The sequence below is a fragment of the Pristiophorus japonicus genome, chromosome 4 (genome assembly GCF_044704955.1).
Source record: "Pristiophorus japonicus isolate sPriJap1 chromosome 4, sPriJap1.hap1, whole genome shotgun sequence".
NCBI lineage: Eukaryota > Metazoa > Chordata > Chondrichthyes > Pristiophoridae > Pristiophorus > Pristiophorus japonicus.
The window spans coordinates 232,833,689-232,847,634 of record NC_091980.1 but is presented as its reverse complement, the minus strand read 5'-3'; the positions used below and the strand labels follow the sequence as shown (position 1 = coordinate 232,847,634).

Here is a 13,946-nt window from a genome sequence, read left to right as displayed (position 1 = left end):
TCTCTGAGTGGAGTGCATGGATTCAAGCCCTACTCCAGAGAGTTGAGCACATACTCCAGGCTGATACGTGTAAAACTCGGAGTACTGCACTGTCGGAGGTGCAGTCTTTCAGATAAGATGTTAAATCGAGGTCCCGTCTGCACTCTCAGATGGAGGTAAACGATCCCATGGCACGTTTCGAAGAAGAGCAGGACAGTTCTTCTGGTGTCCTGGACAATATTTATCCCTCAGCCAAAATCACTAAAAGAATATCTGGTCATTTCTCTCACTGCTGTTTGTACTTCATTGGGTGTAAAACGCTTTGGGACAGCCCGAGGTTGTGAAAGGTGCTCTATAAATGCAAGTTCTTTCTGTCTTTACAATAATGTGATGTGTAGCCAGAGTAAAAATGTGCATGTGAAAGTGTTTGTAAAAGGAATTTTTCAAACCAATGAACATCTGTTACATTCCTTGTACCGAGAACATCTTTAGAATAATTATGATCGGATAATCCTATAAGAACATAAGAAATAGGAGCAGGAGTACGCCATAAGGCCCCTCGAGCCTGCTGTGCCATTTAAGACGATCATGGCTGATCCTATCATAGACTCAGGTCCACTTCCCTGCCTGCTCCTCATAACCCCTTAATCCCTTATCAGTTAAGAAACTGTCTATCTCTGTCTTAAATTTATTCAATGTCCCGGCTTCCACAGCTCTCTGAGGCAGCGAATTCCACAGATTTACAACCCTCTGAGAGAAGAAATTCCTCCTCATCTCAGTTTTAAATGGGCGGCCCCTTATTCTAGGATTATGCCCCCAAGTTCTAGTCTCCCCTATCAGTGGAAACATCCTCTCTGCATCCACTTTGTCAAGCCCCCTCATAATCTTATACGTTTTGATAAGATCACCTCTCATTCTTCTGAATTCCAATGAGTAGAGGCCCAATCTACTCAACCTTTCCTCATAAGTCAACCGCCTCATCTCCGGAATCAACCTAGTGAACCTTCTCTGAACTGCTTCCAAAGCAAGTATATCCTTTTGTAAATATGCAAACCAAAACTGTACGCAGTATTCCAGGTGTGGCCTCACCAATACCCTGTATAACTGCAGCAAGACTTCCCTGCTTTTATACTCCATCCCCTTTGCAATAAAGGCCAAGATTCCATTGGCCTTCCAGATCACTTGCTGTACCTGCATACTAATCTTTTGCGTTTCATGCAAAAGTATCCCCAGGTCCCGCTGTACTGCAGCACTTTGCAATCTTTCTCCATTTAAATAATAACTTGCTCTTTGATTTTTTTTTCTGCCAAAGTGCGTGACCTCACACTTTCCAACATTATATTCCAGCTGCAAAATTTTTACCCACTCACTTAGCCTGTCCTTTTGCAGATTTTTTGTGTCCTCCTCGCACATTGCTTTTCCTCCCATCTTTGTTTCATCAGCAAACTTGACTATGTTACACTCGGTCCCTTCATCCAAGTCATTAATATAGATTGTAAATAGTTGGGGTCCCAGCACTGACCCTGCAGCACCCCACTAGTTACTGATTGCCAACCCGAGAATGAACCATTTATCCCGACTGTCTGTTTTCTGCGAGTTAGTCAATCCTCTCTCCATGCTAATATATTACCCCCAACCCCGTGAACTTTTATCTTGTGCAGTAACCTTTTATATGGCACCTTGTCAAATGCCTTCTGGAAGTCCAAATATACAACAGCCACTGATTCCCCTTTATCCACTCTGTTCGCTACATCCTCAAAGAATTCCAGCAAATTTGTCAAACATGACTTCCCCTTCATACACTACAGTTCCCCACTACAGTTATACGGAGCCTTGGTAAGATTGCACCTGGAGTATTATGTGCAGTTTTGGTCTCCTTACCTAAGAAAGGATATACTTGCCATAGAGGGAGTGCAGCGAAGGTTCACCAGACTGATTCCTGGGATGGCAGGACTGTCGTATGAGGAGAGATTAGGTAGACTAAGCCTGTATTCACTGCAGTTTAGAAGAATGAGAAGGGATCTCATTGAAACGTATAAAATTCTGACTGGGTTAGACTGGATGCGGGGAAGATGTTTCCCCTGGTTGGGAAATCTAGAACAAGGGGTCACAGTCTTAGGATATGGGGTAGGAAATTTAGGACCGAGATGAGGAGAACATTTTTCACTCAGAGGGTGGCGACCCTGTGGAATTCTCTGCCACAGAAGGCTGTGGAGGCCAAGTCACTGAATATATTTAAGAGGGAGATAGATCGATTTCTAGAAACAAAAGGCATCAAGGGGTATGGGGAAAAAGCGGGAATATGGTGTTGAGACAGAGGATCAGCCATAATCATATTGAATGGCGGTGCAGACTCGAAGGGCCGAATGGCCTACTACTGCTCCTATTTTCTATGTTTCTATGTTTCTATGTTTCTATGTTTCTATGTTTCTATGTTAAATCCACGCTGACTCTGCCTGACCGAATTATGCTTTTCCAAATGTCTTGCTACTGCTTCTTTAATAATGGACTCCAACATTTTCCCAACCACGGATATTAGGCTAACTGGTCTATAGTTTCCTGCTATCTGAAGTTATGGGTCTTAAAGTATACCATTTTTGCAATTCACTATTGGCTCAGTTGGTCAATATACCTAAAGGCATTAAAGCTATATAAACCCTGAGAGGTGCTTTTAACAGCGCATGTATGGACGCCAGAAGTTGCTGTCCAACATATTCCATTATAATGGTGAGCACTGTTAGCCTCACTGTTATTACCCAGGCAAAATCTGGGCCAATGTATTACTTGGCTGCCAACGCAAAGCTTTGTCCCTTTAACGCCACAGAATCTAATTGTTGTTAATTAAATAGTGGGCAAGGTTAGATTGTTCTTCAGGCTGCAGTCCAGAACTCTGGCTTTCTTTCTCTTTATTCAAGGTGTGGTTGGTAAGATCAATCAGAAGCTATAGCTATCCTGGGGTAAAAATTGGTATGTGTTGCACCCGTTTTTTGGTGATTCGATGACTGGGAAAATGAGGGGATATGGCGCAAACTGTTTTACTCGGGTGTGGTAGCATTTTGGGGAGGGTCTGAAGGAGAACGGAGGTGGTAAGCTTGTTTTTGTTATTTAAAGTACATAGTGCACTTATAATATAAGTGCCAACAATTACAATTTAAGTGCTTTAAATATCTAAAACAAAGCTCCCCCTCAGTGCTGGAAAAGCTGTTAGTGCAAATTCAATTCCCTCAAGAAGAAGCCAATAGTTTTGTTTCCGACCGTGACTCAGGGATTGGCTTTAAACTCTTTTAAGTGCTGACTGCATTTTATTATCCAAGTAAATGCACAGTAAGTGCTTTAAGGAACTTGGCCTGGAGTTTCCTCTGTGGGCACAACCCAAATGTTAGACTTGAGATTTCCACTGCGGCAGGCAGACCAAAACTGAATCCCTCAAGATGAGGCCCAAGGCCAAGTATTGATCGGGCCTCAGACCCATCTTTTCAGGCACAGAGATCGCTCCCTGTGCCCAGTTCGTGCATGCTGGCCCATTGGCGCGAATGAATTTCTACCCCAAGGTGTTAAATATTTTGGTGGGAAACTGGCAGTAGCAGATCAGCTGCTCGTTATGATCCTGCCCAATTTTCCGTTGTCTTCAATGGAAATGAAAATTGGGCGGGGTATGTAACAGGCAGCCTCTCCATTACCACCAGTTTACCACCCCCACTGAAGCTGAACATTTACCTCCATTATATATTTAGGTATGCACACAGATAGATGTTCAGGAGTAGCAGAGTTAGAAGAGAATGCTGGAGGAAAAGGCAGCAACTAGAGATCATTGGAAGAAAATTACACAGCTGACAGAATTGCAGGAATAACAATGGGAACACCAGAGAGCAGGAAAAGAGTACCAGAGAGTAAGAGCAGCAATAACAGAGACAAACGAGACCAGGAAGAGAGCAAAGCCGAGACAAAGGAGGGTGTTATATATGCAGACTATAGATATACTCTCTGTGTAGTCACTGTATAGTTGCATAAGATGGAGACTTGTTTACCTGATGTACTATCAATAAGGGTAACACTGTGTATATACTATGCTGGCACCACTAGAGGGTGCAACTGATGGAGACCGGGGTTTCCTGTCCTGGTGGCAGGGGCTGTATAAAAGGAGAGCCACCATGCGGTTGCCGCACTCTGGAGTTACGAATAAAGGACCAAGGTCACTACAGTTTGAGTACAACACATTGTCTCGTGGAGTCATTCAGAAGTACCTTACAGACATAACAACTGGCGACAAGAATACGGACTTTCACGCGATTATGGCTACCTTTAGCACAATATAAGACTTCGCAGAGGGTGATGATTGGGATGCCTTCACGGAAAGGCTCGAGCTATATTTCATGGCAAACAACCTGGCAGGGGAAACGGATGCATCAGCGGAGAAGCGCAAGGCTCTACTGCTGACCAGTTGTGGGCCCGAGGTCTACTGCCTCATCAGGGACTTGCTGGCACCCACGAAGGCCAAGGAAAAGACATTCGATGAGCTGAGTGAACTAATTCGCGACCAACTAAAACCAAAAGAGAGCATCCTCATGGCCAGGCACAGATTCTACACTCACCGCAGACCTGAGGGCCAGGAGATTGCAAAATATGTTGCCGACCTCAGGAGGCTTGCGGCACCGTGTGACTTTGCATGCACCTCAACGAAGCATTGCGAGACATCTTCATTATGGGAATTGGCCACGAGGGCCTCCTTCACAAGCTATTATCTGCCGGCACCACAGTCAACCTGCAGAAGGCCATCAGCATCAGTCAGGTGTTCATGACCTCGACCTGCAGCACCAAGCAAATTATTCATCCTGCGGACTCAAACCCGGCAAGTACTGTACACAGAATGGTGCCTTTCACAGGCAAGACTGTAGAACGTGGCTCTGCCCAGGGCAGAGAGCACAGACCTCAGGGTTCCAGAACTCAGAGTCCGCCGAGGGGTGCTAATCGAGTAGCATCATGCTGGCGTTGCGGAGGAAACCATAGGTCTCACCAGTGTCGGTTTGCTGAGTATGTATGCAAAGCCTGTAACTCGAAGGGCCACCTCCAGCGTATGTGTAAAAGAAATATGACTCACCATCTAGCAGAGGAGTCGGTAGATGATTTTGAATCCAGGGGGTGTATGATGATTTGACCAGAGAGGCAGCTCAGTCCCAAGAAGTGGTGCATGGAGTGTATACCTGCACCACCGATTGTCCTCCAGTGAAGATGGAAGTCGAGATAAACGGCGTTCCAGGTCTTCATGGAAGTGGACAAGGGAGCGAGCCAGTCAGTGATGAGCCAGGATGCCTTTGAGAGGCTATGGAACGAAAAACAACCCGAGCTGGTTCCAGTATAGGAAAAGTTGCGCACCTAAACCAAGAAGCTGATCCCAGTCCTCGGTATTGCAGGTGTAAGTGTAATCCATAATGGCGTGGTGCACGTGCTACCTCTGTGGATTGTTGCAGTTGATGGTCCAACACTACTCGGAAGAAAGTGGATGCAGACGATCCAGTGGAAATGGGAAGACCTCTTCACTCCAGCAATTGATGTCCCCCATGCTCAGAGGCAGAGCAAAACCTCACCTCACAGACCACCCATCATGATTGTGTGGCAATGATCCGATCGGAACAACCTAAAAGTACCTTCCCGGCTCCAGTGGCAGGACTCCTGGGGAGGAAAATCAAATTCACAGGCACTCTTCCAGCTTTTGTGGCAGAATCGCGGGATCTGGAACAGTCAGGTTCCCAACACCGTTAGAGAGCAGGCAGAAGATCCTGCAGGCAGCGAGAGGCAGCGTGGCTGAAAAAAAGATGGCCGTGGCAATACCACGAGGTGCAACGCTGAGGGACCAACACGTGGTGTCTAACGAAGGGTTTGATTGGGGTAAAGCCAGCAGGGTTCTCTTAAAGGAGACCTGCAACCAACTGAACTTAAAAAGACATTGTATGCATAGCAATCAATGTAACGAACCGATTAAGATTGTGAACAAAATGTCGTTGCGAGATGTCGGTACTATTCCTAATGTAGAGAACAAAATGTTGTTGCGAGATGTTGGGAATAGAGTGTCCCCAAAAGTAGCAAGCGAGCGAATTTGGGAGGGTAAAGGCGCTGATCCTGATGCCCTGCCCCAGGTCTATCTCATGCTGCAGGCACCCGATGGCATTATTCGCCACGGATCTGGAAACGAAAACGGCGCTAATACCCGCAGTCGGCTGCCGTTGCCCACCACCTGGCGCAGCCCCCAGACCCAGTCGCTACCTCGGCCATGTCCGGGAGTGAAAGGTCAGAATCAACGAGTTCCCCAAACGGGATCTGGAACAGTCAGGTTCCCAACACCGTTAGAAAGCAGGCAGAAGATTCTGCAGCCCTCAAAGGAGGACAGGGAGGCCACACACATCTGTGGCTCTGCCCACCACTAGGCAACGGCAAAGGCCCTGAGTCCTGGCAAGGTGAGCGAACCAAGCTTACCCCACTAACAGGGGTCGCAGTGCCGCCATCAGACGACTGGGACCCCGTCTGGTTGCTCTGGAACCTGTGTCCTCGCATACCTGTACTGCTACCTCAGTGCTGACCATGACTGAACCATGAATGCAATCTACCCAATCCTGGTGCACGACCGTAAAACGTAACGAATGTTAGTCACTGAACCAAGGCGTCACGATACAAACTGTAAAACTTTCTTTGTACTTGCACTGTGTCTGATCCTGTAGGTTAATGTAACAGGCCAGCCTCATGAGCTCGCTGTGGGGGGGTGGAAATGGATGTATGTAGCCATGGGCACATATATGGATCACACCCAGAACCCTCTGGAACCTCCACTGCATCATCGAACTATCCAAACTGATAACCACTATGCAACATTGTGGCAAAAGGACTTGGGGGTTAACAAGGAGAGCGCCAAGCCAAAGCACAGCCAAGATACAAGGGCTATTGACACTTAAGTCTGGGAAGAGCTAAGCCAGAGCACCTAGTGCAAAGGTAATTGGCACAAAGGACTTGGGGGAGAGTGATGTTATATATGCAGACTATAGATATACTCTCTGTGTAGTCACTGTATAGTTGCATAATATGGAGACTTGTTTACCTGATGTATTATCAATAAGGGTAACACTGTGTATATACCTTGCTGGCACCACTAGAGGGTGCAACTGGTGGAGACCAGGGTTTCCTGCTCTGGTGGCAGGGGCTGTATAAAAGGAGAGCCACCATGCGGCTGCCGCACTCTGGAGTTACGAATAAAGGACCAAGGTCACTACAGTTTGAGTACAACACATTATCTCGTGGAGTCATTCAGAAGTACCTTACAGACCATAACGGGGGCAGTAACAGAAAAAGATAAAAACATAAGACTGCAAACCAGAGAGTAACAGAGGGAAAGCTGAAGTTTCTTGTCTTTGCTGAAGGAGACACCACTGTATATCTATGTAAACTATGTTATCAGCTAATATAAAGTGGAGTATGCAATGCCAGGTGATAATTAAATCGAAAATACTTATTTAAGATGCTAATCAATGGGGAAGAAGGGCTGCATGTGGTGGTGGGAATTAAAAGACCATTTATGCCACTGGCAACTGTTGTGTTCTGCACACAGCACTAAAGTCCAGTTTCCCTGTTATTAGCTGAGTGACATGTGTTTCTGTTTCTGCATGCTTCTAAATAGCATTAGATATAAAGGTCCTGTTGCTAATATGATTCAGCGATCCTGTGGTGGGAATAACACTGTAAGAAACTTCTTTGTAACTGAGCCATGGAAAAACTTAAGATCAGTAACTCTGACTGTAATAGCATTGCAACAGTCAAGGTCATGGTGGGTGTGGGTGTAGTGAGAGAATCTTTTTTATTTAATTAACAAGTCTCCCGGGGGCAGGGGGTCTGCTCAGAAACAATTATCTGTCTGGCTGACTACCTGCTTGTGACTAAAGGGAAAATGTAACATGTCCAAATTGAGTTCTTCATAAATAAACTTCCTTCTTGAAAGAAACCAGAGTTTTAAATCATAAGTCCAAAATCAGGGCTTATAATAACTTCCATACAGCGTTGTAAAATGTTAGTGGTGGTTAAAATAGATTATCTGATGAATAGTTGAGATAGATTACGTTTGTATTTACAGCTGCTTTTTTTCTGTGAGTGTTTGTGGTTTCTATCAATTCTGATGACAGATTATCCGATTGATACAGCAGTATCCACACAGCAATAGTGAATGGTTATAACCGTGTTCTGCTTAGAAGCAAATGGCCAATATGTTGTGCAATACTACAATGATTTATAAATGCTTTTACATATGTTGTGGTTACCTCTGTGACTGTTCTACAACATGCTTTCTCAACTTGTACAGTCACAAACTTGAACTCTTGAGTTCTATTGGGTGTGTAAAATTCACAGAACATAACGCCATGAAATTTTGCCGCATCTGTATCTTTCTATTCTCAAACAATTGTCACATTTTGGAAAATGCAATCAGAATCCATTCTTTGAAGGACTACACTTCCTTATTCTACAAATTGCATAATTTCTAAATCAACTGCATCTTGCATCTTTAACATAACATCGCAACAGTGTGCACATCACCAATACAAATATATATAAAAATTAATATAATTCATATGTTGAACATTAGTGTAAAAAATCAACCATCATTTTCTTTCAGAAACAGTTCATTTAGAACACAGGGTAAATAACCTCAATATTTCAATACTAGCAACGTTAAGTTTTGATATGAAATGCCCAAGATTATTCTTGGTAATAAAAAATCTTAAAGTATTGACATCTTCTATCCTTTATTTTAACAATAACTTGTTTATTTTAAATAGGTTAACTTTGCCATTAAAATAGTGGACAGAAGAATATCACATGACTGCCTTAAATGCCTGTCTGCTGTTAGCCACCAGTACTTCTAGGCTAAAGTCTTTCATAAGAAATATTACCCATTTAAAATGTCCATGCAGCTCATTTACAAATGAGTCTTTACAACTATTTGAGGACATTTCTGAGAGAGTTGGATGTTATAACTGAAAGCTGCCTCACTTGCAGGGTCAGTCTTTTGTAATTGGCTTTACTGACCATGTGCTGCCATTAAAAATATTTTAAATGGACACAAATACTTATACATTAATGGAGGATATTTAATAAAAATAATTAAACTTCTTTGAAAATAATTAACACTGACTTTGTTAAAACATAGGTTTATTGAACAATTAATAGCCATCTTACTGGATAGATTTGTCATTTGTATAAGATTTTTCCATTAGAAGACACATAGAATCACACACATGCATAAATGCATATATATACACATGCATACATATATAAACACACCAAATGAAATGCACTGTCTTTCATTAACCATCCTTTAGACTCTGCCAAACTAATTTCATACTTTAAAACCAAAAAGGTTTAAACAAACAGTAATGTTGCTCATTTTCTGCAGCATCAATTTCGTGAAACGCATGAACTTTTGCAAACTCGGTAAGGAAGAGGATTCCATTCCTACTCAGAGGTATGATGCAATCAGTGCCTAGACCGCTTTATTATTTAGCCTAATTAACATTTGACTAGCTTACAGAAGTTTTACCGTCAGTAGCAGATGAAATGCTGCAGAGTCAACAGCCTAGTCCCCTGATGAAATACAAAACCCCCACCATGCTCTTAATAATAGATTAAATACAACTGACCCTAGAAAGAAACACATTTGAAAGCTATGCACTCACATTCAGAATAGGTCAATTCCACTGGGATTTAAAAAAAATTAAATCTAATTGTAAATGGCATCCTGATTGTTTAGTTTGAACAGTGTACAGGTTAATAACTGTTCATTCATTCTTTTTCTGATGACAGTGTCTCTAGCATTAGGTGAGTCAACAGAGATTGGGAAAATTCTGGGACCATTAATACCAGAGCAGCAATTCATTGCAACAACAGGAAATGTACATTCCATGATAATGCTTCTCCATTTCACTGCTAGCATATACATTATATCATGAATTAAACACCGACATAATAAAAAAATGACCAGCAGTTTCAGCTCTCTCCCAAAACACAAATTCAAAGCAGTTTTTAAATCTATCCAGTAACTTTGATTTTAAAACGGAAGGATAGACAAAAAGTGAGATCAGCAGTTACCTTCTATTACTGAAGCTGTTAAAACTGAGGTGCTATAAGCAACTAGCGGTGCCACTCTAGCCGAATGCTTCTTCATCTTTTGCAGTGATTCTTGGAGTTATTTGTACTTATAGTTTCCTGTAGCTGCACATTTCTCAGACACCGTGTTGGAAACCCAGTGGTGAAGCTAAGTCTGCTGCCTGAATAATTGTTTGGAGGCGATGCAGCATGCTTTGGATGCTGATGTGCTGTTTCCCTGGGAACCTTTTCATAACATGGTAACTGAGACTTGACCTCTCTCAGCCCGAGTCTGAACACTTTTTCGCTCGTGCTACTGCCGTACTGGGCTGGAATCAGCGCAGCAAGATTTGAAGAGAGAGAAAGAGAGCAAACCTCCCTGTGAATGCAACAGCAGTTGATCTGCGTCAGTGCAGTGCCTGCCTGTTCTTAAATAAATGGACACGACTATTGCTCTGTGGGAATTGCAGTAATCCAGTCAAATGAAAAGTAGATTCATTCTTTTTTCAAACTACATTAACATTTTAGTAACATTTTAAACATTAGCTAATCAACAAAGCAGAAGATTGTATTTTTGCATTATATTCCCCAATAATTAAGGAATGCTAAAGAGTCTTTGGAGGACAAAATAAATCATTGAAATAAGATACCATTTAAATTCTTATGATTCACTTTTGTATCATATAAAGATGTTGCTTAATCCTAATTGAAACCCAACACATTACTCCAGCGCTGTTGTACTATACTTTGTGGTCTACACAAAATCCTGGTCTACATTCACAAAGAAACTGATTTTTTCTGTGTTACCTTCTTTAGGGGTTGGATTTCTATGTTTTCCCCTCCAGACTCTTGTTATGTTAAATAATTCTGTAAATAATTCTGTAACTTAATGGCAAGTTAAAGTACATTACTCAGGAACTGTACAAGTGTGCTCAATAAGAAATTGAAGTCCCACACAGATGACAGTTGTACTCTTCTGCCTCTGTGGACTGGAGAATTAAGGTGACACAGGTCAATGTGAAGGATGAAATTGCAGTTCAAACCTTTCAGTCAATCTAATATCCTCTGTTCTCCAGTATGGTAAAACCAGAGTCCAGTATTACGATTCAATCACAGATTAAGGCCGCCAATAGGGCAATATTTTAATTTCTCACAGAAATTGTTTGAGTCTGAATATTTGGGTGTGATTCGAAAGCATTACTGATAGTGACTAAATTAACTCATTCCTTGAAACTGGTGATCGTGAAATTACTATTTTACTCATAAAATTGACGCTATCCAACATAATAATAGTAAAAATGGATTCAAACAACTTATTTAAGCTATTTTTCTAACTATTTTTCTAAGAATTGTTAATGTAAAACAGTTTTTGTTGTTTTCTCTTGGAGATTTAGTCTGGTTATACTCCAAAGTTCTGATACAGTTTGTAGACAGTTGCTTTCGTACTTTATTAAAAGAACAACCTGGCATTCATCGAGAGATTTCATATCACAATGGAGTTTCTTTGAGCACAATGATTTCTAAGTTTCCTTGCTTCAGTGCTGCAATATGATTAGTTCAGCATACTGCAGACAATTACCTTCATAACCTGTAGTAAACTGCATTACTGGTCAACAGCAGAAACCACATACTAACAAACGAGTGGCGACTACATACATCACCAGAAGTGATACAGGATATGACTCAATACTGTAATTATGAAGAAACTAACAAAGGTCTAGCAAAGCAGCATCAAATCAAACCTACATTAAAGCATCCTGTCCAGTACAACAGCAACAATGACCATGTCTAACCCAGAAGTCCGGATGGAAATCTAGCAAACTCTATTTGAGTTTCATTGCCAACATTTTAATAGCTCTTAGTCAGGTCATTACATGGATCACTTTGCAGTAGTAAAGTATTTCTCATCAGAGGGAAGGGAAGAGGAGAGAATTGCTGTAAAGACTAGTTCAACCCTGTATGGAGGTACTTCCTCCTTAGCTGGGAGTTCAGGACACTCACCCCAAAGTGTCCTGAACTCCCAGCTAAGCAGCAAAGTCCATTGGTAGGAAGCAGGCAGTAATTGAGTTGGATGTATTGCCCCAAACAAATATAAACAGAGAACTCCATTTGCTGAGCATATCCTACCAGGATGGTTGTGCACAATGAACACAGTTTAAGGCTTGATTCAGATCTTGTTATTATATTTTCAGAAGGTATTAAAAAGACTGCAGTCAATGTCCTACCAAACTTTATTACTGGAATACTGACATGCCAGGAATAAAGTCATCATCATCCTAGGCAGTCCCTCGGAATCGAGGAAGACTTGCTTCCACGCTTGACAAGAGTTCTTAGGTGGCTGTTGTCATATATGTACATGCTGTTTGTAGCCACCAGATGGTGTCATTGTTGGAGGCCACTGAGCAGCATTTTATGAGTCAGGCACTTTGGGCCTAAATAAAGCAGAAGCAGTACTCACAGTTAAACAGTACTCACTTTGAACCTTTACTGCATACATAACATTTGGCGACGAGAATACAAGAACCTTTGTTTGCAAAATGAGCACGATTGGATTTTTAGAGTGAGTCGTGGAGGGAGAAGATTGGGCAGACTTTGTGACCCATTTGAACTAGTACTTCATGGCCAACAAAATGAAGGGGGTCGATAATGCAGACGGGGGCGGGCCGTGTTCCTCACTGTGTGCGGTTCAAAGATCTACGGTCTGATAAAGAATCTACTCATGTCTAGTGATCCAACAGAGAAAACGTACAAGAAGTTGTGTACATTGGTACGGGAGCACCTCAAGCCAGATGACGGCATCATCATCTCTAGATACAGGTTTAATACACACGTTCGATTGGAAGGTCAGAGCGCGGCGGAATTCGTTGCCGATCTGAGATGTCTAGCGAGACCGTGCAAGTTCTGGACGGTGTTGGCAGACATGTTGCGGGACTTCTTTGTTCTCAGTATCAACCACGAGGTGATCCTGTGCAAACTTCTGGCGGTGAAGGAGTTGGGCCATCCAGATCACTCAATCATGTATGACGGCGGACAGGAGTCTAAAGCAAATAGCGGTGAAGAACCGAACCGCGGCAAGTACTGTATATGCGATTGATTCGGCATTCGGCAGAGCAGCACATGGCAGGGCCTATCCGGCTGCGTTCGCAAATGATTCGGTGTTCGGCAGAGCGGCACATGGCAGGGCCCATCCGGCTGCATTCGCGAAACCTGTAGCTGCCCAAAGTCCGCCGGCGGGAATGTATCCGACTTCTCCTTGTTGGCGTTGTGGGGAAAATCATCGGCACCAGCAGTACCGATTTAAGCAATATATTTGCAAAGGCTTTCTGAGAGTGGGGCATCTCCAGCGCAAGTGTCCGCAGATGAGCAAGCAAGCTGTGACACACCACATGGAGGATGAGAGTCAGACTAGCGTGGATCCGGATACGCAATCCGAGATGCCAGAGGAGGAAACGTACGTACTGTACTCCTTCATAACCAAGAGTAAACCAATTTTGATTAATGTGAAGTTTAACAGAATACCGGTATTGATGGAAGTGGACACAGGGGCGAGTCAATCGATCATGAATGAGAGGGCATTTAATAAGCTGTGGGATACTAAGACTGTGAGGCCCAGGCTGAGCCCTGTTAACGTCAAGCTGCGCACGTTCACCAAAGAACTGATAAAAGTGATTGGCAGTGCACAAATTAATGTGTCATATAACAGTGCTGTTCACGAGTTACTGCTGTGGATTGTTCCAGGCAATGGTCCAACACTGCTCGGCAGGAGCTGGTTGGAGAAAATCAAATGCGACTGGAACGACATAAAGGCACTGTCGTCGGAGGAAGATACATGTGCCCAAGTATTGAGC

The 13,946-nt window shown here is 43.0% G+C and overlaps 1 protein-coding gene across 2 annotated transcripts in view; it reads right to left on the bottom strand.

Moving 5' to 3' along the window:
• Positions 1-13,946, bottom strand: part of slc35f4 (solute carrier family 35 member F4) — a 336,248-nt gene that overhangs the window by 140,157 nt on the left and 182,145 nt on the right. Inside the window, exon 1 of one of the 2 annotated variants that reach the window (XM_070879155.1) lies at positions 10,102-10,246. The exons of the other annotated variant lie outside the window; for it this stretch is intronic. Coding sequence (XP_070735256.1) covers positions 10,102-10,177 — 76 coding nt within the window. The 5' untranslated portion in view covers positions 10,178-10,246. Of the gene's footprint in view, positions 1-10,101; positions 10,247-13,946 lie in introns of those variants that run through there. 2 annotated transcript variants of the gene reach the window in all.